Source organism: Sceloporus undulatus, chromosome 2, assembly GCF_019175285.1.
Source record: "Sceloporus undulatus isolate JIND9_A2432 ecotype Alabama chromosome 2, SceUnd_v1.1, whole genome shotgun sequence".
Lineage (NCBI taxonomy): Eukaryota > Metazoa > Chordata > Lepidosauria > Squamata > Phrynosomatidae > Sceloporus > Sceloporus undulatus.
This window is the reverse complement of record NC_056523.1, coordinates 132076722-132104058: the sequence shown is the minus strand read 5'-3', so window position 1 is coordinate 132104058 and position 27337 is coordinate 132076722. Positions and strand designations below refer to the sequence as shown.

The 27337-nt window shown below is 44.2% G+C and overlaps 1 protein-coding gene across 5 annotated transcripts in view; it reads right to left on the bottom strand.

Moving 5' to 3' along the window:
- The window catches only part of B3GNTL1 (UDP-GlcNAc:betaGal beta-1,3-N-acetylglucosaminyltransferase like 1), a 325750-nt gene that overhangs the window by 84141 nt on the left and 214272 nt on the right, over nucleotides 1-27337 (bottom strand). For all 5 annotated transcript variants that reach the window (XR_006101818.1, XM_042448424.1, XM_042448423.1 and 2 more), the window contains one exon: nucleotides 2168-2263. Coding sequence is in view for 4 of the 5 variants with exons in the window: in XM_042448424.1 (XP_042304358.1) it covers nucleotides 2168-2263 (96 nt within the window). In the remaining variant the exon portion in view is untranslated. The remainder of the gene's footprint in view (nucleotides 1-2167; nucleotides 2264-27337) is intronic.

Below are 27337 nucleotides of genomic sequence, written 5' to 3'. Positions count from 1 at the left end.
AAAAGCCCCCAAACCTTTGGCCTATGGGTGCTTTTATGACGTTCTTTGTCGAGAAGCACTTGGAATCGAACCTGAAGAAACTGCTGAGCCAGGAACTCCATAACCATTTACTGGTGCAGTGAAAACCTTTCTAAGGGGCTGTACAGATTGCAGATCGGGGCTGACTCATGCTGCGGTCCCAATTTGGCCTCTGGAGGACACAAAAAGGGGCTGCAAAAAGAGGCTGGTGACTAATTCGCAGAATCAACTGTCATGGCCAAGAGTTTTTCATGCACCTTTCCCTCTCAGCCCAATTTCTTTTACCACCACTAAGAAACCCCCTTCCCTCATAGAACAAGGCCAGAGCAGATACAGCATGGTAATGGTGAGCATCAGGGAGTGCAGATCCCTGCCTAGCCTGGAGGATCACTGTCAAGAGCAGACCATACAGAAAGGATTCAGGACCTCTCCAACTGAGCAACTGCATCCTACATCTTCAGGAGGACAGCAGCAATGAAGATGCTTAAACTGGAAACAGGAACAAGGGATACCATATACCAAGGAAGGACTCAAGGTAACAGCCAACCACAACAAAAGCGGGGGAGAGTGTTGCCAAGTGGGGACTCATTAGTCAGGGGTATAGAGACACCACACAAGATGAATCAGGAAGTGTGTTGTCTTCCTGGGGCACATATCAGAGATGTCACTGACAACTTGCCAAAAACTTATCAAGAACAGAGATCATTACCCCTATCTCCAAATCATGTGGGTACCAAAGGCATGGGAAGATCACCTCTATAAAGCTTTGGACAGAAATCTGAAGGGGTTTGAGGCAGAGGGGTATTTTTGTCAATTTAGCCAGTGAAGGATAGAGGAATACACAGGGAAAGGAAGATAATTAAAGTAAGTAACTGGCTATGTAGATGGTGTATAGAAGAGATTTGTCTTCCTGGACCATGATCTGGCCACAGATGGGCTGCCCCTCATGAAGACTGAGATAAACGTATTTGATAATAGCAATTGCAAGTCTAACCAAAGAAAATCCTTGGCAGGTTGGAGCCTCCTCTTTTAACTGCATTTTAAATTTACTGTTGTGTTTTCAGCTCATTTTGTTTTATTGTTTGTGAACTGCCTTGAGTCCCACACTTGGAGAAAAATGCCATACAAATCCAATAAATAAATAAATAGTGGCCATTATGATAGGTAAGTCAGGTGGTATCTTATTTATTTGCTTACAGATATTTATAAGCCATCACCTGAAGATTTCAAAGTAATGTATAACTATAATCAAAAATAGAGTAGAAACATTTATATAATCTATAAAACAGATAGTAAAGGCTGACCTACAACAGAAAGGCTTGCAAAAATAGGCAAGTCTTCAACGTGAACCTAAAAATAAGAATTGCTGGGAGTGTATTTGATGTTAGAGGAAAGAGGATTTTATAGAAAGAATGCCGTTACACTTAATGTCCTTTTCTGGATGATCTCACAACAGACCTCAGTAGAAGACAGCACAACCAGAATGAATTCTTCAAATAACCCTAAGCCCCAAATGGCTCTAAAAGGGAGAAGATGGTCTCTCAGATAATGACATGTCAAGTTATTTCAGATGCTATATACTACCAACCAATTATTAAACCTAGCCCAATATCAAAATGGCAGCCAGTGCAGTTCCTTCAAAGAGGTGATTTTGCACTACTGGTAAGTTACCAGCTCCTAAACCTAACCAAAACATTCTGTATCAACTAGAGCTTTCAGATTAGTTTTAATGGTGCACAACAAATTGCAAAGGTATAATCCTGAGGTTATTAATATCTGGTGGCCAAGCTATCCCTATTCAAGAAGTTCTGCCATGGTATAAAATCTGGATTCTCCTTTCAGTGAAGAATATCAGCTGTTTTTAGGAATTATATGAATTGTACGAACATCTTGGTAAGACCATTGTGTGTGTATATCTGCCTTCAAGTTGTTTATCAGCGCATGGTGACTCCATGAATATCATAGGGTTTTCTTAGGCAAGGAATACTCAGATATGGTTTTGCCAGTTCCAGTATCTGGTATTTCTTCTCAGTGTCCCATCCAAGTACTAACCAGGGCTGACTCTACTTAGCTTCCAAGATGAGAAGGGATCTGCTACCTTTAAGGTATTACAGCATGCTTAAAGTTATATCCTAGCCACAGTACTCACCTTTCCCCCTTCATCAAATCTGCCCACATGGCAAAACCATTCTCGGGAACAGAACCAAGTTGGCATAATTACTGTTGGTCCATGGGAAGTGAAAATCTGGAAGAAGCATGACATAACAAAAACACATTATTTACTGTAAAAAGCCACAGTTCTGAACAAATATATATTTTGTGCAAAGATTCAAATCCACTTTGCACATTATAATTTCTTTCATACTTTCATTCTTAACCTCCATGAAGAAATAGCATGTATAAGGTACAGGGTGACCAGAAATCCTCCTTTTCCAGGCCATGTTCTACATTTCAATCTTCTGTCCAGGAAGAATTGAAAAAATGTCCTTAATTTTGAGTGTGACTAAAAAACATGAATTTATATTTATATTTGTGTTTTAATTTCATAATGTCCTATATTTTTCTTGAATGCCCTTCATTTTATGGTGCCTTATCCTTCTTTGCAATTATGACATCTGGTAACCCTGATAATGTATAAAGTATGATATAAATATTTTACCTAGAATCATAGAGTTGGAAGAGACCACTAGGGCCATCCAGTCCAACCCCCTGCCATGCAGGAAATCCAAATCAAAGCATCCCTGACAGATGGCCATCCAGCCTCTGTTTAAAGACCTCCAAGGAAGGTCTCTATCACCCTCCGAGGGAGTGCATTCCATTGTCGAACAGCCCTAACTGTCAGGAAGTTCCTCCTAATGTTCAGGTGGAATCTCTTTTCCTGCAGCTTGCATCCATTGTTCCGGGTCCTGTTCTCTGGAGCAGCATAAAACAAGCTTGCTCCCTCTTCAATATGACATCCCTTCAAATATTTAAACAGGGCGATCATATCACCTCTTAACCTTCTTTTCTCCAGGCTAAACATCCCCAGCTCCCTAAGTCGTTCCTCATAGGGCATGGTTTCCTGTTCATGAAGGCTGGACAACATAAAGACTATTTATGAAGGATAGTGGAAAATCTGACAGTGGGAAATCTGCAATGTTCTATCTTTAAACTCAAAGCTATGAAGGACTGAGGTTAGAGCTAAGATTAGCAGAGTGGTGCCAGAGATGGTAAAACTATAACAATTTCTGTTGGCCTGCCCCCCCCCCCCGCCACAACATCTATATGGTTTCCCCTGCTGGACAAATAACAGCTTTGTGGGCAGTTTAGGGAAGGGATTTAGACAGAGACAATAAAAATTTATGTAGAACTCCCATTCCCATCACCACTCTTCAGTTCTTACTCACCCCCTTCTTGACTGATCATGGATGTCCTAGGATTTCATTTAGTTTGGCCCTTGGGTACATGAGTATTTGCTCTTGCGTACATGAGCACTACAAAACACTGTCCTTTATATAAATATTATATTCTATGTGTCTTCAAGTCACTATATTCTATGTGTTTTCAAGTCACCTGTCGACATATGGTGACCCCATGAATTTCATAAGGTTTTCTTAGGCAAGAAATTCTCAGAAGTGGTTTTGCAAGTTCCTTCCTCTGAAATATAGCCTACAGCACCTGGTATTCATTGATAAAGAAATTAATTTGCATTCCTTATGCATAGTTTGTATTTTGTGTTCACCAGGAAATTATGGAACAAACCTGAAAGTGGCACTTGATAGGGGTATGTGTGTGCGAGAATGAGGCTCAAATAACATAACTGAAATATTTTCTGCTTTTAATTAAGATCTGAAGACCTGGACCTGAAAATGGAATTACTAGGAACCAAGCACACCTGGATACTTTACTATTTACACATAACATGCCAAAATTAACAACCAACGGAAAGAACTGCTTTACAGACAAACCCAGTGGAAAGTATTTGAACATTTTTAAGGGCTGAACAACACAGCCAGAGGCAGAAAGTTTTGAAAATGCTGGTTTCATTTTTAAGTCCCTTTAAAAATTAGAAAAAATCTGATTGTAAAATTTAAAAAAGATATTAGAGAGAGAGAGAGAAATACAGCCTTGGTACTTGGTAAGAATATGTTTGAAAGATAGAGGTGTCTTGGGAAATCAAATCAATGTGACCCTTAATTTGTATATTTCTGAATGATGACAGCTTCAGTGAGTAATACCAACAAAAGCAGGAAGGCTTATAATCGCCCTTTTCTGCTTTAAACAAATATGTCTCAAATCTAGTGTTGAAATAAACCAGAATATCCGGATTATGTAAGGTAAGCCTATTCTTCCCATTAATACAAGACAAAATGTCTAGCAAGTTTGCAGACTAATCTTGTTGACAACAAGCTAAAGCAGCAAGCACACTACACCCAGACTTAAGTATTATACATTCAGTTACTTGTACAAGCTGGTTAATCAGAGAAAGAAAGACCCAGAAAAACAGGAGTACCATTGTATCTTGGCTCTTTACTGAAAATACATCTGACTGCATGATAGTTTCTTAAAAGCATAGCACAGTTGTTCAAATCCTGTCTCTAAAATACCTTCCTGAATCAAGTTACATTTCATATGGTATGAGCTTGAACATGGGTTACCCAAATTCCATAAACCAGAGCAGCCAGGAGGCTAGCAATTCTACGGCTCTTAATGAACAGCTCTTTATACTTGAGGCTGCTCTTAAGCACAATCCTAAGTACTTCTCTATTCAAATGTTGTCCCACTGTGTTCAGAAAGTTTACCAAGTAAGAGTGTCAGGACTGTAGCCTATTCCATAACCTGCAACATTTCACAGATGAAAACCGGGACACATGTCACCAAACAACTTCAGAATGTCACCAAGATGGCAAATGTTATTAATAAGGAGGAACACACAAACTAGGAGAGGTTACAACAGTTTGCTTCTCCCTGAGCCTACTGTGAAGAGCAAGATTCTCCTTGTTTCTTTCCATTTCCTCCACTCTGCTGAGTTGACCTGAGTGCAAACTACTTTTGTTTTTTGAAGTCAGTTTGCAGCAACTCAAAGAAACTGAGGACAAAGGAGAGAAGTGGAAAGGAGAGAGATAAGTGGGATATTTTATAAAAAAGATGAAATAATGGGATGGAAGAGGATTAAATGGAACTGTTCCTGCCAAATCAGGACAGTTGGGAGGGTATGACTATTAGTTCAGGTTCAATGTAAGAGTAATATAACCATTATTTTGTCAGGTACTATGAGAGCTTATTTTTATAACTATGTTAAAATATTTCTTAAAAAACCCCTCCAAATACTATTTTTCCTCTTTCAGCATCTATGCACAAGTTTACAGTTCTGCTAAGTCAGAACACATGTATTTATTGATTTATTAAAATATTTACATCCCACCTTTCAATCTTAGGTTACTTTACTGGGGAGGCAGGACAGAACGCATCTTAGTGCACAGGAGAACACTGCTGCAGGACATTCCTGTTGCGTTCCACATCTGTCCCAGAGGAAGCGATTTTTGAGAACTGTTCAAAAGCGTTGTCAAAAATCGCCCCCTCTGGGACAGATGTGGAATGCAATGGGAATGTCCTGCGGCAGCGTTCTCCTGTGCGCTAAGATGTGTTCTGTGCCCCCTTTTGTAACGCCACAGGCCTGTTCTAGGGCCTGTGCAATAAACTCCTCTGCAGGCTAAATGTCTCACAAAACTACAGTTCCCAGAATTCCCTAGCATTGAGCCAGGACAGTTAAAACGGTCTTAAACTGGATTATTTTTGCAGTGTGTTTTGGACCTAAGTAATGGCTCTTGGCTGGATCCCCCTCTCCCAGCCCACCTTAAAAACAAGCAACTGGATTCGGTGTCACTAGGATTGGCATCCCCTGATGCAATAATTCATGGTGTCACACACACCCTGCATTGACCTCCTCACATACCACACTATACTGATTCCTTAGGAGTGTTTTTTGTACTAATGTTACTCATAAATCATAATTCCTGTATCTCACTGAAAGCAATTGTAACAGTTGTGACCAAAACAACTAACAAAATTAAAATTATACCTTTAAATTACAATATCATATGTGCAACCCAAATGTATTTATATGTACATAGTTTCATGTGGTTAAAGTAAAAATTGGTAAGATGTCATATTTTTAAAGAAAATTCAAAAAGACAGATTATTTTTTTAAATTAAAAATTTATTTGAAATAGCTGGGGTCTCTATTTTCGCCTCCCGCTGATCCTTGCCTCACTCATACCATCTCTTCAGTGTTTTAAAGGTAAAGTATTTAGGCAAATGCCACAGCCTGTTTCTGCCCAAAGGCAGATGTTTGGGAAGCACTGGTGCCACATCTCCTTAAAGTGTCACCTGGTGCTGTCTGCACCCCCTTTTACCTCCCTAGTGACGCCCATGGCTGGATAGAGCAGAAGAGTTCCATTCAGCACCTCACTGAACCACAAAGAGGAGGATGTTTCCCCTGCCTCCTGCCATTGAGTAAAGCTGTGAGAAGGACTTGTGATAATGATATTGCTTTTGATTGTTGCATCTTTACTCACTGGTGTGGGGGTGTGGAAACATCATCTTTTGTGCGCCTGACAGTACCTTAAGGAACCTTCTTCAGCTGATCTGGTGGCTGTCACTTATTGCAGATTAGGTTGGCATTTACATAGGTTGACAGTAAGAGTATGTTCTCTCACTGAATACAGAGCAGTTACGGGTCCATAATGCTAGATTATGAATTTGTAAATGCAATACTAAAAGTCACCCTTTATTATTAAAATGCAAACCATTAAAAACACCAAAAAATACACAGTAGAAAAAGGGAAAAGACAATATGGCACGTGCTGGTGAAGTTCTAATATTAGGCAGATGATTTTGAACATCCTGAAAGGCCACCAAATTGCTAGCCATTTACTTTGTTTTACTGCTAGAGATGGGGTGAAGTGCTTGTGGGATTTTTGGTTGTCCATGCCCAAACTCAACTGCCTTTCTGTACAATGCATCCTGACTTGGGTGAGTAAGTCATCCTGTTTGCTGCTCCATTAACCAGCAAAATGGCTGGGTTTGGTTTTAGATGTGCTGTAAAAGAGCAACTAACTTGAAATGCATATGGGTGCTGATCTTGTGGTTCTGACTTTTCCCTCTTCTATTCCACATAAAATTCACTTTCACAGTAAAAATAACTATACTAACCAGATAATAACAAAGTGGCATGTTAGCACAGTATGAAGCATTAAAAGCTTTAGCTTTCTAAATCTAAAACTCTCTGTTCTGGATTTTAAACCTATAAGACTTATTTAAGCTCCATGACAACCTACCATTGAGTCAAATGATAGGGTGAAACACTTATTTCATAGAACCTTCAAATTACAATCCTTTAACTCCAACAAAAGATTTAACAAAATGCATGGGCAGTAAAATACAAGAAATTATTTTTTGTTTAAAAGCCGTAACTTCTGATTGATTAGTAGACTACATTTATATGCTAAAATATACAAATACTTTTATTTTCCTTTTTCTTAAATCAAATCAATAGATAATGGCTCAGTTTTGAGATTTAACCAGACAGCCTTAAAACTTTGGCCTTGATATCACATCTTGTGAAATTAATGGCAGTATTCTTTTCTCTTCCCAATACATACCTGCACACCAAAAGTGAGATGCTTCCTGTAATCAAATTATTAATTAGAGTAGGGTTCTCCTAAATTTTCTATATTTGGAAAATAATGTGAGTAGAATAAGCCTAGGAACTTCATGTCAATATTATTTCCAGAAACGAAACTCCTGACTTCAAAGTACTGATGCTCCCAAGAATGTTTGTGATGGGAGAAGCAGTCACTGCCATTTTAAAAAAAATACTGAAAGAGGCTGCACATTATGTAGCAAACACTGTGTTTTTGCAGCATACAGGTTTTCCAGGAAATCTCCTGCAATACATACATATCTGAAACACTTAGGTACACAGATCAGACAACATATAATGGCCAAGGGCTCCCAAAGAAAGTACATCAGCCTTTGAAAATTTGTGGATGTTCTAGAGCAAACACTAGTGTGCAAAACATCGTATATTTTGCATGATGTGCTAGGTAATGGCAGCAGCCATGCATACCCAGATATTATTTATATGGGTGACTGTCCCAAAGAAGGAGGTAAAAATGTTCCCAGAAAATCTGATACTACTGGACAAATAGTCACATAAAATCATAGAGTTGGAAGAAACCACAAGGGCCATCCAGTCCAACCCATTCTGCCATGCAGGGACTCTCCGTCAAAGCATCCCCAACAGATAGCCATCCAGGCTCTGTTTAAAGACCTCTAAGGAAGGAGACTCCATCACACTCCAAGGGAGTGTGTTCCACTGTAGAACAGCCCTTACTGTCCTCCTAAGTTCCTCCTAATGTTGAGGTGGACTCTCTTTTTCTGCAGTTTGCATCCATTGTTCCAGGTTCTATTATCTGGAGGAGCAGAAAACAAGCTTGCTCCCTCTTCAATATGACATCCCTTTAAATATTTAAACAGGGCTATCATATCACCTCTTAACCTTCTCTTCACCAGGCTAAACATCCCCAGTTCCCTAAGTCGTTCCTCATAGGGCATGGTTTCAAGACCCTTCACCATTTTAATTGTCCTCCTCTGGACACAATCCAGTTTCTCAATGTCCTTTTTTAACTGTGCTGCCCAGAATTGGTCACAATATTCCAGGTGGGGCCTGACGAAAGCAGAATTACAGTGGCACTATTACTTCTCTTGATCTAGACCCTATAGTATTATTGATGTAGCCTAAAATTGCATTGCCTTTTTAAATGCCGCATCACAATGTTGACTTATGTTCAACTTGAGGTCTACTTGGACTCCTAGAAAATGTTCTGTCACATATTTTAAATCATGTATCTGGAGCATATTCACAAAATCATTGGAAACAGTCATATAATCATAGAATCATAGACCACAAGGGCCATCCAGTGCAACCCCCTGCCATGCAGGAAATCACTATCAAAGCACACCTGACAGATGGCCATCTAGCTTCTGCTTAAAGACCTCCAAAGAAGGAGACTCCAACACCCTCCAAGGGAGTGTGTTCCACTTTCAAATAGGTTGCATATATTGTTCCGTGTTCTAGTCTCTGGAGCAGCAGAAAACAAGCTTGGTCCCTCCTCAATGTGACACCTCTTCAAATACTTAAACAGGGCTATCATATCACCCCTTAACCATCTCTTCTCCAGGCTAAACATATCCAGCTCCCTAAGTCTCAAACAAATAACTAGCAATACTGTGATTAAGAAAATTTGTATTACGCGGATGTTTTAAACACTGTTATGGGGAAATTCATTTGTAACACAGAATTTTCCTTAGCTTGTAACATATTTTGACAAGGAGTTAGAATTCAATCCTGAATTAGTTACAGTTCCAATTTGCAATTCATTTAGAAAGCACTATAATTAATTACGGTTGAGACCTAGCAAACCAATGACTCTGTAATATTCTAGGTCCTGTGGGCTTTTGAGCAGACTACCATGCTTTGTATAGTCTTGAGATGAACAGGTTGCTCACCTGTAACTGTGTTTCTTCGAGTGGTCATCTGCAAATTCACACAAATGGGTTTATTCTGCGCCTGCGCAGCAATCTTCGGAAACTTCTAGAATCTCTAGGCAGAAAGTAATGTATCTTTCTGCAACTTTTTGGCGGTAGCTCCGCCCACCCATATATAAGGCCCCTGGTGGCCCGCTCCTCTTCAGTTCCGAATGAGCCGCTAAGCGCGGCAACAAGCGTTGTCAAATGAGCAGACACTGAGGGGATGGATGGGCGGGTTTGTGTGAATTCGCAGATGACCACTCGAAGAAACACAGTTACAGGTGAGCAACCTGTTCTTCTTCTTCGTGGTCTCTGCGAATCACACAAATGGGTTTAGACTAGCGAGCTATAGTCAGTGGAGGAGGGAGTGTCAATAAGCAATAAATGACATAATCAATAAAGTATATAAATCAAACAACTGTGTTATTTATTAACAGTGCAACAGGTCTAATGCATGGCAGAGAGTAACACTGCCCTCCCAAAAGCTGCATCATGCCTGGCCCTTGCATCCAGCCTGTAATGTCTAATGAATGTCAATGGTTGAGACCAGACAGCTGCCTTACACACATCCTCAAGGGGAATCCCCGTCAAAAAGGCCAAGGATGCAGCTACCGCCCTAGTTGCATGGGCCCTAACCCGACCTGGGAGAGGCTTTCTAGCCAGTTCGTAGCAGAGGTGTATGGTACTGACCACCCACTTGGAGAACCTCTGCGGTGATACCGGCAGCCCCTTCTTGGCTTCGGAGTAGCACACAAAAAGTATCTCCGAACGCCTGGAAGCAGATGTCCTGTCCAGATAGAACGCCAGCGCCTTGCGGACATCCAGAGCATGGAGCTGACGCTCAGAGTCTGTGGTCAGATTAGGAGCCAGAGTCGGCAAAACAATGTCCTGACTCCTGGTTGATGTGGAAAGCAGACACTACCTTTGGCAAGAAAGTAATGTCTGTACGGAGCACCACCTTGTCCTTATGGAAATGGAGGAAGGGTTGGTCCATCCTCAGAGCACACAGTTCACCAGCTCGGCGGGCTGACGTTATAGCTACCAGGAAGGCCGTCTTCCAAGTCAGGAGTCTCAGATCCGTGGTAGCTAAGGGTTCAAAGGGCTTGGACACCAACTGTGCCAGGACGGTATCTAGACTCCACTGTGGTGTAGGGTCTAGAATCGGTGGGTGCAAATTGTTGAATCCCCTAAGGAACCTCTTTACGAGAGGATCCCCAAAGAGAGAGGGCTAGTCGTGAAACAAGTAGTGAGATGAAATGGCGGACAGGTAGCATTTGATAGAACTCAAGGAGAGACCTGTGTCCGCTAAGGTCATGAAAAAGTCCAGAACTACAGGGATGGAGACACGGGATGGTGGAATGTCCCTTGCTTGCAGAAAGGTTAAGAACCTATCCCATTTGTAGGCATAGGACCTCTCTCTGTGTGGATGGTTTTTGTGCTGCCATGATGATGTCCTGAACACTGGATGGAAGTGTCCTCAGGAACGGATCCTCCATGCTACCAATGGGAGGGATTGTATCTCGGGATGGTGAATTAGCCCGTCGTGGAGCGAGAGCAGGTCGGGCCGGTGCTTGAGGCGGAGATGGTCCTGCGCCCGTTGTAGGAGCGGAGCGAACCAGGGCTGTCTGGGCCACCACGGCGTTACCAGGATTGCGTCCATGTGGTCGGCCAACATTTTCGAGAAGACCCTTGTGATCAGAGGGAACAGAGGAAAGGCGTACAGGAGGCCTTGAGTCCATTTGAACTGGAAGGCGTCTCCTTCTGATCTTGGGTCTCTGTACCGTGAGCAAAATCTCACGGTATGAGTGTTCAGCCGGGAGGCAAACAGGTCGAGGAGGGGGGTTCCCCAGCGATTGAAGAGTCGGGAAACCACCTCTGGATGCAGTCTCCACTTGTGGCAGGTGGATGATGACCTGCTGAGACGGTCCGCCAGGTCGTTCTGGTCGCCGGGCAGGTGGATGCATTGTAGCAGTCTATGCACCATTCCCAAATGCGGATGGTGATTGATAGCAGAGTCCTCGACTTCGTACCGCCTTGTTTGTTGAGGTAGTACATGACGGTGGTGTTGTCAGTGAGAAGGAGCACCATCCTGTCCGCGAGGACCGCCTGAAAAGCTCTGAGTGCTTTCTCTACGGCGAGCATCTCCAATACGTTGATGTGGAGAGTAGCTTCTGCTGGTGACCATCTGTCCTTTATTGTAAGGTCCAATGTGTGGGCGCCCCATCCTTGCAGGGAGGCGTCCATAGTCAGGGAGAGGTCTGGCTGAGGGGGTAGAAAAGGCATCCCCACACAGACATTGTCGGATTGGAGCCACCATCGTAAGGACCTCTGTACCGTCCTCGGGATGGTGAGCAACTTGGTAGCCGTGTCTCGGACGGGGTCGAACACGGAGAGGAACCAAGATTGAATAGGCCTGAGGCGCAGTCTGGCCCACGGCATGACGAAAGTGGTGGAGGCCAGGTGCCCCATGGCGACTTGAACTGCACGGGCCTGAAGGCGTCTTCGGCAGAGGCAGGGCTGCAGAGATGCACAGAGGGCTTGGAACCTTGTCTCTGGAAGGTACGCCCTCATCTGTACAGAGTCCAGTGTTGATCCTATGAAGTCTATTCGCTTGGTAGGAGTCAGGTTGGACTTGTCGAAGTTGACCTGTAGTCCTAGTGCTTGTAGCAGGGATAGGGCAAAATCCAGCTGCTCGAGCAGGGCGTCCTTTGAGGATGCTGCGAAGAGCCAGTCGTCCAGGTACGGGAAGACTGTGATTCCCTTCTGACGAAGGTAAGCCACCACAGGTGCCATGCACTTCGTGAAGACTCTTGGAGCTGTAGAAAGGCCAAAGGGAAGGACCTTGTACTGGTACGCCTGGTGTCCAACAGCGAAGGCGAGGAACCTGCGGTGGTCCTCCAGGATCGCTATGTGAAAGTAAGCGTCTTTCAAGTCTAGCGTCACGAACCAGTAGCCTTCCTGTAGGAGTGGTAAGATAGAAGCAAGAGTTACCATCCTAAATTTTTTATAAACAATAAAGTTATTAAGGGCTCGAAGATCCATTATGGGTCTGAGGCCAGAGTCCTTCTTCGGTACAGTGAAGTACCTGGAAAAAAAGCACCGGTTGAACTCAGAAGGGGAGACAGGTTCAATGGCGCCTTTGTCTAAGAGGGTGTGCACTTCGTCAAGAAGGGTGTCCGAGGGGACGGTTGAAACAAAAGCTCCGGTTGGTGGGAGCTCAGAGAACTCTAGGGCATAACCCCTTCGGACGATGTTAAGTGCCCAAGAGTCCGAAGTAATGGCGGCCCAGGTGGTGAAGAAGGGGCTCAGCCTATTGGAGGTGACGAGGTGCGCAGGAACACATCAGAACCTCTTCTTGCCCCAGCCATCCTTCTTCCTATACCCTTGTTGGTATTTGGGTTGGGAAGATTGACGCCTGCCCGGTGGAGGAGCAAGCGACTGTGAGGATCGGCCCTGGGGGTAACTGTCATGGTGGTAAGGACAGTCCTGGGGCTGAAAACGGTACTGGCCTCCTGAGTGCCAGGGGCGCTGGCCGGGATACCTCTGGCGAGGAGATTTGGACGGTACGGAGGACATACCGTGCTTCCTAGACGCGGTCTTCATCCGGTACCTGAAGCTAAGCTTCTCGTCCGTGTCCCTATTGAAGAGGCCTGAGTTGTCAAAGGGCATGTCTTCAATAGCCGCCTTTGCCTGAGGGGTAAGATCTGAAGACCGGAGCCACGCATAGCGGCTGAGAGCTATGGAGCCAGAGATGATTTTGGATGCACAATCCGTGAAGTGCCTGGCAGAGATGATCTGCTGTCCCGCCATCAGGTGGATTTCGTTCCTGAGAGCCGCCATCATACTCCTCCTGTCCTCGGGCAAGTCAGCAATGGTGGGATCCATCTTCTCCACCAGGGACTGGACGTAGGCCCCTATGCAAGCCGCGTAGTTCGCGATCTTGAGATCTAGAGCAGCCAAAGCGTAGAATTTCTTCGCCAAGGCGTCCAGCTTCTTACTGTCCTTGTCTACGGGCGAGGACGAGGCTTTGGGGGCGAAGGTGGGCTGGGCCCCTTCAACAATAGCTGAATTCAGCTTGGGATGGTTCGACAGCCAGGACGGGGCGGATGGAGTAACCCGATACAGGCTCTCGATCCTGCGCAAAGTGGACGGGATGGTGGCTGGGGCGTCCCAAGAGCGCTTGGCGATCTTCTCCAGGGACGGGAGGTAGGCCAGGGCTGGTGGGGCCGGAGCAGAGCCGTGGATCCTCCTTTCCACCGGGTCGAGAGCATTGTCCTCCGGATGGGCGACTTCCAGCTTGAGGGCGTCAGCCATCCGTATGACCCTGTCGGCAAAGGCCCTGACGTCATCCGTGGGCGAAGGGACCGAAGGGACCTGAGGCACAAAAGGGGTATCCTCATCCGAGACGGGAGATGCGGAATGAGGAGAGCCCGAGCCGGACCTCGAGGGGGATAGGCTCCGCCGTCTGAAGAGAGGGTCGGATGTCCCGAGGTCATCCCGGTCGTCCCGGCGGGAGGTGTCATCATCCGGACGACGGCCTTGAAGGTGAGCACGGAGGTCCCGGCGAAGGCGGGACGGGTCAACCGGGATAAGGTCCTGTCCCGTGCGCTGATCGTGGACGAGATCTGGGAATGCCTGGAAGAGGTCCTGATCGTGATCTGCAGGGGGGCGATGGTGTGCAGCCAGAGCCTCGTCGGCTTCGGTACCTAGTGTGGCCCGGTCCCGTGAGGCAGAACGTGGTCGTCTGGTTGGCGAGGGCGAGGGGGATCTTGACCTCGGCCTCTGAGGAGAGAATGGGGCATAGGAGTCCTGAAGCTCTCCCTCCGATTCAGAGTCCACGTTCACAATCTGTAGGCTATCCGCTGGTACAGAGAGGTGACTGGTGAGGAGGACTCTGGGCTCGAGCGGCACCGTACGGGAGAGGGCCGGTAGAGACGGAGTCGGGGTCTTCACCGGCTCAGGAACAGGCGATGTCAACGTTACTGGCCTCGACTCAGGCGGAGGCACTGAGACCGTGCTTGGGGGCCCCTTGCGGCGGCTCTTGGCTGGCGGGGAGGTCGAGCGAGCCCGCTTCTTGTCCCGGTCGGAGCGTTTCTCCCCCTTTCTCTTGGGGGCTTTGGGGGCGTCCGCTTCCCAAGAGGCTCCGGAGCCACCAGGCTGGCTGAGAACCCTCTCATAGAGGGCGGCCTTGAGAGTCCGGTCCCTATTCTTAAGGGCTTGGGCAGACATGGCCTTGCAGTGGGCACATGTGCCCTGAATGTGAGCCTCTCCCAGGCAGAGGACACATTTGTCATGGCTATCGGCCTTGGGGATTTTCACCCCGCACTTAGTGCATTGCTTGAAGGAGGCCATGGTAAGAGGAGTCCGTTACCAGTCCGAAGTCAAGCCGAAATCAGAGAAAGTCGTCAAGCCGAGGGAAAGTCCAAGAGAATGGTCAGTGAACGTCCGAAGGTCAAAAGCCAGAGATTCAAATACACAGGAGCAAACAATTGCTAGCGAAGTTCCTCGAGCTGCTTAGCGCGGTGGAATGAAGGAACTGAAGAGGAGCGGGCCACCAGGGGTCTTATATATGGGTGGGCGGAGCTACCGCCAAAAAGTTGCAGAAAGATACATTACTTTCTGCCTAGAGATTCTAGAAGTTTCCGAAGATTGCTGCGCAGGCGCAGAATAAACCCATTTGTGTGATTCGCAGAGACCACGAAGAAGAAATACAGTTCCCTCCCCATACCCAAGATCAGAACCAACACATGTATCATGTATCTGGAGCATATTCACAAAATCATTGGAAACAGTCATAGAATCATAGACCACAAGGGCCATCCAGTGCAACCCCCTGCCATGCAGGAAATCACTATCAAAGCACACCTGACAGGTGGCCATCTAGCATCTGCTTAGAGACCTCCAAAGAAGGAGACTCCACCACCCTCCAAGGGTGACAATAGATGACATTTTAAAGAAACATATTAAACCAGCAAGTTAAAGACTTTTTTTCTGCCACACAATTAAATGTCATTTTGAGGATATATTTTTTTGCAAAGGATAATTGTGAGGTGTCACTTTTTATTTTATTTTATTATCCTCCTGGTTTTACTGCCTCCCCTGCTGTCCTCAGTAGAGCTTTTCACTCTATGGTGGGCGCTGACAGCTGCAAGAGGCATGAACCAAAGCAGACGCCAAAAACAGGAAAGAAGGAGCAGCAAGAAGCAGAAAGGACTTCACTGTGCAGAGCTGCCAAGGAAAGAAAAGACTGGGTGGAGAGGAGTGGGGAGAAACGAAGAGGAGATGGAGGATGATTGGTGTAGGAATCATAGAATCATAGAATTGGAAGAGACTACAAGGGCTATTCAGTCCAACCCCCTGCAATGTAGGAACTCATCCCCAACAGATGGCCATCCAGCCTCTGTTTAAAAACCTCCAAAGAAGGAGACTCTACTACACTCTGAGGGAGTGTGTTCCACTGTTGAACAGCCCTTACTGTCAGGAACTTCCTCCTAATGTTCAAGTGGAAGCTTTTCTTGAAGCTTGATCCATTTTTCCAGGTCCTATTCTCTGGAGCTACAGAAAACAATCTTGCTCCGTCCTCAATATGACATCCCTCCAAATACTTATACAGGGCTATCATATTACCTCTTAACCTTCTCTTTTCCAGGCTAAGCATACCCAGCTCTGGACATGCTCCAGCTTGTCTACATCTTTTTGACTTGTGGTGCCCAGAACTGGACACAGTATTCCAGGTGAGGCCTAACCAAACCAGAATAGAGTATTACTTCCCTTGACACTAGACACTATACTTCTACTGATGAAGCCTAAAATCACATTGGGCTTTTTAGCTTCTGCATCACACTGCTGACTCAAGTTCAACTAGGGATCTACTACTTCTAGATCCCTTTCACATGTAGTCTTGTTAAGCCAGGTGTCTCCCATCCTACATCTATGCATTTCATTTTTCTGCCCTAACAAACCTTTGAGGTAGTGTTAATGAGTGGACAGTCTCTTTCCATATTATGGTGACCCTCAAGTAAACCTATCATGGGGTTTTCTTGGCAGGTTTTTTCAGAGGGGGTTTGTCATTACCATCCTCTGAGGCTGAGAGAGTGTGACTTGCCCAAGGTCAACCAGTGGGTTTACATGGCTGAGCCAGAATTTGGAACCTGGTCTCCACAGTTATAATGCAACACTCAAATCACTACACCATACTGGCTCTCATTTGAGTGTGTACAATATTTTATTCAGACATGTTTTTACGACAGAGGACTTTTAAGGAAAGGGCTCATACTAGAGCTGCTCTGTTTTAAATTAAATTGTTTTAGCTGCTTGTTAAAGTTATTAATAGTTTAATTCTGTTTTAACTTTAACTTTTTTGTACATTTTAAACTATATTCTAATCATTTTCATTTGTAAGCCACCTTGAGTCCCAACATTGGGGGGAAAGAAAGTTATAAATAAAGATGGTAATGCAAAGGAAGATGACTATTAGGCCAAAGGAATATGAGCCAGAGTGTACAGAAATGATGTCATTAATATGTACAAGGACCTAGATATGTCTCTCTAAAAATTTAAGGCCCTTTTAAAAATGCACTTTGGATCCTGGAGTATTAAAACCCGCCTCAAAATCCACCTAATGCAGGAAGTAGTGTGAACTTATGCAACAGCATCAGGGGCATGAGAACATAGATGACTGAGTAATTCAGGGATAGGTCAAAGGGTAACCACCCCGATGGTGATGGACTGCAACTCCCAACACCATAGTTGAAGAATGCTAAGAGATGCAGTCAAACATCACCTGATAGACTGCACTTTTCCCACCCCTGGCCTAAAGTCATGTGCCCCCATCAATCAGACCCCGCCTACATGCTTCAAGATGGTTTTTCCCCCCAAAAATATATTGAAAGCACAATTTATACTGAAATCTTCCAGACTTGATGTCCAGTTCTGCATCATGCAGAACATATATGAGTCACTGAGTTGAGGATTCAAAGAAAAGGCTGGGCTGTGCTTCACTTCTTAATTTTTGCTGAAATGCTATTCACAGTCCTTCTCCTAGCCCTGAAAGTCTTCAATGTGCTCTATAGCAGACATTTTGCAAGCTGGTAAGACAAAAGATCAGAAGAAAATATGGTCTAATTTTGAGACAACACAAACAACTTTAAGTCCTATTATGTTAAACCATTTATCCCTGAAAATCTCCTCTTGTCAGCATGTTTCTTTCTTAAAATAGACCAGCTCTGGTTTTATGGTTTAATCAGGTTTGTACTGACTAATCATTCTTAGGCGTCATTCACACTATATAATAAATCAGTTTTCAAACTGGTGTAAACCAGTTTAAAGGACCCTTGTTTGCACGTGAGCCAAATTTCTGGCATGGTTTGCTGGGGGGAGGGTCAATGCTAAACCCAGTTAAACCGGTTCTTCCGAATCCGAGGCATTCTCCACATCATTTTAAATTAATCCATTCTGTGCCAGTGTGAACACGTTGTTGATTGGATTTGATTCCCTGTGGCATGGTCACCCGTGATGCAACTCCATTTTGAATCGATCCTAATGATGAATGTGAACGCGAAGTGGATTAAAACTGAAACTGACAGATTCGATCGAGGTTTGAATAGTGTGAACATCTATTTGGCTCTGAATCACTCCATTGATTTGAAATGATCCAACCCAAATATTGGTTTATTATGTAGTGTGAATGAGGCCTTAGTGGAATCAATAGTAAACCCTAATAGGAAATGTTCAGACTCTTGGATGAAAAAGGTAGAATAGTATAAATCCTAAAAGGTCCACTGAGAGAAAATAGACCCTGTGATATCTGCTTCAAGACAATCAGTAAAACAGATATATCTGAAGTGACACAATATGGCTCAGGAAGCAATCACTGCACAAGAAAGAACTGCTTAGCCACTGCAAGCAATGCTCATCTACTTGTAGTCAATCTCCATGGGGAAGATTATTTGTTTTATCAAGGGATCATAAACCTTTGACTAAAAGGATAAATACATTCAATGCGGTACTTCATCAGGCTGTATTCACCAAAACAGAAGGGAAACGATAACAGCTCCCATGCTTGTAGAAACAAGATATTGCTTTAAGCGAAGATAGATACCCCCCAAAATTGTCTAAATCCAACTCCTACTCCAAATTAGAACAGACCTGGAAAATCAATGGGATTTATCTAAGTGAAAGAATTGGTTCAAAGGAGTTTACTCTAGGGCCCTTTCAATTATACAGTTCTACTTCACTTTAACAGCCATGGCTGCATCCTTGTGGACTCCTGGAATTTGTAGTTTGGTAAGAGGTACTAGAGGAACTTTCTGGCAAAGGATTCCAAATTCCTTCCCTTCCATGACAAACTCCAGAATTCCACAGGATGGAACCACAGCAGTAAAAGGTGAATCATATCCCTATAACTGGGTAGCATGAAAGGGCCTTAGTTGAGACTAACAATAGGACTCAGGGTATATTGTTTTTGTGTGTGAAAAATACATAATAACCTGTTATTAGACAAATCAAAGATAATACAACATTCAAATTAGCTAATTTAGAGCATTAAAAGACTGGTGGTGGTGGTGGTGATACTGGAAACACCTTTGATATCCCTGCAAACTTTAACCAAAAGTGAAATGTTACTTTTGGTCTGCCAAAATGGCAGCCATACCAGAGTGCATGTAGCTTTCTGCAGTCCTGGAGCAGTCCAAAATAGTTTTGTGTGGATCCCTGAAGCATGTTCACAACTGATTTGTGGATTTTTTTTTCTATTTTGAAATTTATATACACAGAATCAGAACATGTACAGGAAAAAATGCAGAAAAGTTCAGAAACAGGCATAATTCCTTGAGAATGAATCATGAAAACAGGTACCCTAAAGAGAGAGGTATTAATAACAAAATAGAATAAATATACTGTGGCCTTTAATCTTATTTTTGAATGGATGTCACAGAAGTCTAACACTACATTCTTAATAAGCTGCCAACAACTCTGTTGGGATTCCAACTGAAGTCTGCTAAAATGCAGTTCTAGAATTTCTTGTATTACAAAATCACAGCATATTACAGTATAAAATAGTCTGTATAAGGAATGATTACAACTTTAGAAATGTCTGTGACTGAACAGAAGAGGGGGCAGTTCTACCAGCTAGGCATACTGTAAACCATGAATGACAGGTTCAATGGAACCATTCTTGGCAACAATTTGAATAAATCAATTTTATTCTGTTTGCTCCACAATGACATTGGAAAAAAACAACATTTTTAGATCAGGATATTCTGTGAGGTTTTTTTAAGTATCAGATCTGTAAATTAAGATAAGAACACTGCAGTAACATAAAACAGCAAACTATTTCCAAATACATAAATACAGAGGTCAACTTATTCAGTACCAAAACTACCACATCCTCCTCTGCCTGAGCCGCGAGTCCTAACCTCTATTACTTAAGTTTCCTTCCCATAGCTACTACTTGCTCTCAAAACTCATTCACATGCCAAAATAGCAGACCCTTAAACACTTCTGCTGGTCTAAACATTTCTACCAGCATCTATATCTCCATCTCCAACAGCTATACAGTATAATCCATTTCTCAACCATTCTCCTTGGCTATGAATACATCCAAACTGCAAATCCCATGTTCTTTTAATTTCTGTTCCAGAACTTCATTCTCCTTGAAATCCATATTGAGAATTTAAGGCAAGAGTTACAACAGAAGATACTGTTATGGCATTCAGTATTTTCCAGTAATTACATTACTAAAGGCATGAGCTCCTTTCCCTAAAGACAGTCCAATAATGTATGTGTAATGTTAGGGAAGTTGTAAGTCACCCAATGAGAGCCATGGGCCTGTAGTTGATTGCCTAATGTCAGCGTACTCTCCCTTAGTTATACAATTGAGAGGTCTTGGGTATTACAACAAATGCCATGTCTCCTAAACCAAGGTTTACAACAATATTTGAGGTTACAACAAGTAATATAAAATGTCAGATCTGAACTATCTGGGTTGTTACTATGGTCTATATTATTATATATTGTTATTATTATATCACTGTATTGTATTATTTCTTTTAAAGGCTGTTAGCTGCTCTGAATGGTGCATAAACACTAGAATGCCAGGATACATTTTTCTGTTTAATTAATTAAAGAAAAACAAAGTTTAAACACAAACTAGTAGGTTAAACAACTAAAAATAGTGCAGCTACAAATAAAAGAAATAAGCAGAATGATCGTTCTAAAAATCTATGTAAAGTCATCAATAAGGGGGAGGTGACATATGTATTTATGAGGACATCACTGAAAAAGCTCTGGCCTTGGTACTGGCCAACTTGTTAACTCTTCATAGTGGGTCAGAAAGTGATACCTTTTAAATGCTTTCAGGGTCAAACCACCTTCACAAAGGTGCAGGTGATCATGTGAGTAATTTAAAGCCATTTGGACTTTTGCAAGTCAAGACCAGCACTTCAAGTTGATTCTGAAAACAGACAGATAACAAATGCAATAGTACAGAATGGCTGTAATAAGTTTCAAATGGCCTGGCTTCAAAAACATGCCGGCGGCTGTCTTCTAGACTAGATGACATTTACAAACTGTCTTTAAAGGTTGTCCTACCTAGAATTCATTACAGTTCTTGATGTACCATGTCCTCAGGATATGTCTAACTGAAGTCAGCTCTGATTTCTTCAGAATAGGATATTGTCTTGTGAACCAGCCTGTGCTTGTAAAAGCCCTTTTTAGACACCCAAGTCACCTGTGCCTCCACAAAAGCACCAAACACTCTTTAGAACCTGTTACAAATCTCCATTAAGATCAGATATCTTCCAAACCAAAACCACTGTATAATATAGAATACATTTTGTTTCACCTTCCTAGAACTGTCTCTCTGGCATTAGTAAATGGTAAAGAGTGTACACTCATCTCTCCCACATTCACTGGGGTTAGGGGCACAGAATCCCTGTGAATGAGGAAAACATAAATACCTCCCATGAATTGCCTGAAGTCTTCATTATAATGCTTTCTCTAAATCATATTAGCGGGTTACACACCGCCACTTCTGACGCACTCTGTGCGTGCTAGGGTTACGAAGGGGCGTCCTAGAGTTAGGAAGAGTTGCCCCTTCCTAACCCGCCCTGGCCCCAACACGCGCGGAGCGCGTCGTAAATGGTGGTGCCCATCCACATGGGCGCCGCCATTTTGACGTCTTGGACGCTGTGCGTCCAGATGTGTCGCGGCGGAAGTGACGCCACGAGGGCGTGCTCCTCCCCTAGCGGCGCCACTTCCGCGTTTTGAAAAGGAGCGCCATTTCGGCGCTCCTTTTTCGCTGCGGAGGGAAGCCTCGCGGTCTGGCTGCTGGGGCTTCCCTCTGCAGTGAATGGCGGCGGCAGGAAAACGGCCCCTAGAGGGCCATCTGTAACCCGCCATTATCACCCAAGAAAATACTTTGGGAACAAGTTCATCCCTCTCCATAACTTTTACTTAAAAAACACACCAAACACACTAAACTGTGTTCCCCCCCTCCCCCTCCTTTAAATAGCTGGGAATAACACTTCCCCCAGCATCTCAACGTTATATACTTTTATTTATCTTCAGCTACTGCCAAACCCTAGAGCAATGGGAACTCTCTAGTTTTGTGCGATGATCATGAGAAGTGTCTAAGACACTCGTACACACGTCGGCTATGCCAAGTTCTTCAGTCAGCAAGACAAACTGGTAAAACTGCATTATGAAATAAGTTGTGAATTAATTTGTAGGTGTAGCGCTGGCTTCTTCAGTGAGATAATGAGTTTATTCTTCATCTTCTATCTTGCCCCAGGGAAGATTAAGTCATATTTTTAGCGAACTGACTTGGTCAGCCACATTAACTTGATTACCTAGAGCTTCAGAAAGAAAACACCAACTGACTGGGTTTAAACGCATTCTTGACTAAAAGGATAAACTGACTTGTGTCTTTAAAAACAGTGTGTGGGTGTCATTATTCAGTGGCACTATGTAGGATATGTTATTCTAGTGACTGTATGTGCACTACTATGCAGAAATGACTTTGTAGTAAAAGGCCCTTCTGTCATTTTTCAGTGATGCCTCTTCACTTTACTAGCTTCATGCTAATCCTGTTGAATGTGACACGTACTATCATGTGTTCAGAAATTGGAAGATAAGAACTCCTCCATTATCATCATCCAGAGTAACTTGTCTTTAATAATTCTGTAGATCTAGCCACTGATATGAAGTCAGTAACTAAGCAAATCCACTCTTCTGGGCTTTAGCAATGGGTCTCTTATCAAAATCTTTCTGCTAAACATAACACAGAGCACCCACATCTGCAAAACTGAGAAGTGATAGACTAGGATGCCCATCATTACCATGATAGTTTAGTCAATGAGAAGCCAATATGTCTGCACTTCTAATCTTGTGAGATAGGATAAACTGCAGGACATCATTTGTGTATTCCTCAGAGGAAGAGCCACCACAACCCACATTTTTAACTACTTCTTATATTCTGGATACAAGAGAATCAGGCTTATAAACTTATGGAGAAGAACAGATTCTTTTTCAGAGACACATTTACATTCTTTAACAGTCAGGTTGTATATTTCTTCAAATATCCAACTCATGGGTAAAATCACTATTGGGTTTAGTAAAGTAAGCCAAATGAGCTGCAGTTTCCAATTCAGTTTGTTTACTTGAGAACCAAGCGGAGACAAGTTCTCTGGGGCTGGCCAGCTCCCAGACAAGAAAATTCCAACTGACTGGTCACTAGCCTGAGAGAGCCTGAACATGAATTCTCCTGTATTTTTACAGATACCTATTTATCTATCGAGAGCCAGCATGGTGTAGTGGTTTGAACACTAGACTATGAGCCCAAACATACAGGCCAAAATAAAGCTGCTTTGAGTCACTTTGGAGGTATGCTGTTTAAATGATACACACATCTTAAGAGGTCAGAAACTTTGCCAAAGCTGTGCTCCAGTCTGTAGGATGCATGCATCATTTAAACAGCATACCTCCAAAGTGACCCAAAGCAGCTTTATTTTGGCATGTGTGTTTGGGCCCTATGACTCTGGAGACCAGGGTTCAAATCCCCACTCTGCCACAGAAAGCCACTTGGTGACCTTCAGAGGAAAGCAAAGGAAAAACAAATGTTGCCAAAAAAAACCCCTCCCTCCATGATAAGGTCACCTTGGGGTCACCATAAATTGGAAATGGCTTGAAGGCACACAACAGTTTAAAGTTGGGTAAAAGTCACATGGGATTTCTACATGCTGTTGGAATACATTTCCAAGCATTCATCACCATTGTCTCTGATTATTAGGGCCAATGAGAATTGTAGTCCAACAACATCATACGATTCCCACTTTTTGGGATCCCCATCTCGAAAGGCGAATATAAAATCTGAATTATAAGAATTTTGTTTTCTGAACAAGTCTGCCAGAAGTGTTTCTGAGTAAGAGAGAATAGTCAGGTGGCCATGTTTGCAGAGACTGCCAAATTATTCAGGATTTATAGAATCATAGAATCGTAGAGCTGGAAGAGACAAGGGCCATCCAATCCAACCCCCTGCCATGCAGGAAATCACAATCAAAGCATCCCCGACAGATGGCCATCCAGCCTCTGTTTAAAGACCTCTAAGGAAGGAGACTCTACTACACTTTGAGGGAGTTTGTTCCACTTTCAAACTGCCCTTACTGTCAGGAAGTTCCTCCTAATGTTGAGGTGGAATCTCTTTTCCTGCAGCTTGCATCCATTGCTCCGGGTCCTAGTCTCTGGAGCAGCAGAAAACAAGCTTGCTCCCTCCTCAATATGACATCCCTTCAAATATTTAAACAGGGCTATCATATCACCTCTTAACCCTCTCTTCTCCAGGCTGAACATCCCCAGTTCCTTAAGTCGTTCCTCGTAGGGCATTTACTCCAAAACAATTCAGTGGACATTAAACAGAGACTGTAACCTTAATTCTACAAAATAATTCTTTTCATTACATACACACTATGGGACATCCCCATCTCCAAATCATTACATAATATTCCTACTTTGGAAATATTGCTCAACATCTTGTTTGTTATGTTGATTGTAACTACTTTAAGAATACAAAGTGATGGAGGTAGATGAACATTATACTGTTTTCTCCTAACTGTAAAACAAAGATCCCGTGCTGCTCAACAGTAGAGGACCTTCCATCTATTTCTAAAAATAAACACTTCACCACAGCACTTCTGCATTCTGCATTGCTGTGTAGCCAGGGGAAGAAGTACGGATATGTACTGGAGCAGCTAGTGTGTTGCATCACTCTGTATTGCCATGGATTTTTAATTTTAAAAAATTACAAATGTTGAAGCTGCACACAGGGTACTGTACTAACTGGTGATGTAGGAACTTTGTGTTCCTTCCCTCTCTGCTCTGCTCTGCGTTTTTAAGGTAAGATGTAACAAGCAAAGCAAGGACTAAACACTGCTTTTGCTTCCCACAAAAGCTAATGGGTTTGCCACTCTTTATGGTGGTGGTGGGGACATTGTGCCTCTGTTCCCCTTCAGAATGCTATGCTGCTATTGATATTGTTACCTGTAAACATTACTCCCAGATTCTAGCATTGAAATGATAAATACTATTCCATGCAAGTAAGTGTAAAGCAGGGGTCAGCAACCTCCAGCCCGCAGAGGCCTTTCAGCTGGCCCCTGGCTGCCGCCGCCGCCGCCAATTGCGGCTTTTTGCCACTCTGGGCTCCGTCATTCCCCCCCCAAAATGGTGGCGAGGTCGTGCGAGATTTCGCCACCATTTTGGTGGGGGAAATGGCGGCAGCCTAGAGGCGAAGTCTTGCGCGACCACACAAAAGGTTGAGCGAGACTTTGCCCCTTGTGGCCGCCGGAGCCCTCGAACAGGGCTCCGGCGGTGGCAGCGGGCCTCTGCGAGGCCCGATGCCATCACTAGGGGCCGGCAAAGAGGGGGAGGCCTCCAGCTCTGGCAGCCCCCGCCGGCTTTTTTGCCGGCCTCTCATGGGGCCGGCAAAGAGGGGGAGGCCTCCAGTGCTGGCAGCCCCTGCCGGCTCTTTCCCGGCCTCTGACAGGGCCTGGGGCCCCATCAGGGGCTGGCAAAGAGGAGGAGGCCTGGCCCCCGGAGAGTGGAAGCTCCACCCCTGGCATGTGGCTCTGCCCCCGGAGGGTGGAAGCTCCGCCCCCGGCAAGCAGCTTCGCCCCCGGAGGGTGGAAGCTCCACCCCGGCACGCGGCCCCCCAGTTCTCTGAGGGACAGCAACCCGGCCCCCGGCTCAAAAAGGTTGCGTACCCCTGGTGTAAAGTGTATTTTTCACATGGTGGTGGGGCATAACCTTAACTTCACACAAGGTCTGATCTTGCCACGAATGACCAAGAAAGAGATCTTGAGATCTGTTCTTATTGGTTGCTTCCATGATGTGGAATTCCCTTCCACAGGTGGCTGGCCTGGCCTCCTCTCTGGTCTCTTTTTAATTTAAACTGACACTCAATTAAGTGGTTGTACAAAAGAGCCTTTTTATTGAGAGAGGAGTGCTGTATTTTTATCTTTATTGTTTTGGTTTAAAATAAACAAATTTTAAATCAGTAGTCCTCAAACTTTTTCGGGCCACTGCTCCCTTTCCTCTTGGGCGACAACCCTAGCACCCAATGCCAATTTGTTGATATTAGGTCTACTGTTCTACTGCAAATTTAAAACAACCTATCTTGGTTGCTGCTCCCTTTGCACCCAGTCACCTTGGGAGCAGCACTCAAGCAGCTGGCTGGGAAGTGACCAAGAAGCCTCTTACCCATGCCAGCCTTGTGGTAAAGGCCAGAACAGGTGAGAGCCTTCTTAGTCACTGCTTGACTGGCTGCTTGCTTTCTGCTCCCTTTGCACCCAGTCACCCTCAGAGCAGCAACTGAGCAGGGGGCTGAGCAATGACCAAGAAGCTTCTCACCCATTCTGGCCTTGTGGCAAAGGCCAGTGCAGGCAAGAAGCTTCTTGGTTACTGCTCAGCCAGCTGCTTGGTTGCTGCTCCCAAGGTGATCAAGTGCAAAGAGAGAAGCATCTCCCTGGCAAGGAAGGGCAATCCTTCTACAATAGGTTGGGGAGTGGCACAGCCAATGTGTGTATAGTGGGTTTACAGAGGCCGCATGCTCTGGACAGAAGAGGGATATATTTTAACTACAGGAGCTGCTCAATGGTGAAGGACTCTTTACAAGAATCTATTGTGGATATTCATCACCCTCCTTCCCAGAGACATGTCTTCCCTATACAGCTTCAACTGTTCCTTCTCTACACACAAACATTGCTTCTTCTGCTACCTCTTTTTTCAGCCTGTCCACAGAAGGAAAGCAACAGAAGGCTGGAGTGCAACTCCAATCTGCCATCAAAGCCCTGGGTAAAGCCCACAAAGCTTAAGCAGGATCTCAAATTTGAAAGCTCGTTTTTGCTACCACTTCTTCCCCACTGCCATGTGCTCTAACTCCTTGCTCCAGTCAGTCAGTCTGTCACAAAATGGTGCCACTCCAAGCCACAGAAATGATGCCCTGCACCCAAGCCTCACAAGAGTTTTCTGCCCCTACTAGTGAAAGAAGCGGCTAAGAAAGTGAGCTTGTGTGGGCAGGTGAAGAGTGGTAGACATCACCACACAAAGTGAGGTTTCAGGGTGGATTTAAGGGACCCTGAAAAGACGTTTCATGCAACTCTCATCCTCAGCATGGTTCTAAAGGTCATTGGTTCCCCTTATCTTTCTTGTGCACAAAAACTTTAACTGAAACCCCACCACCACCTACTTTCTCCTT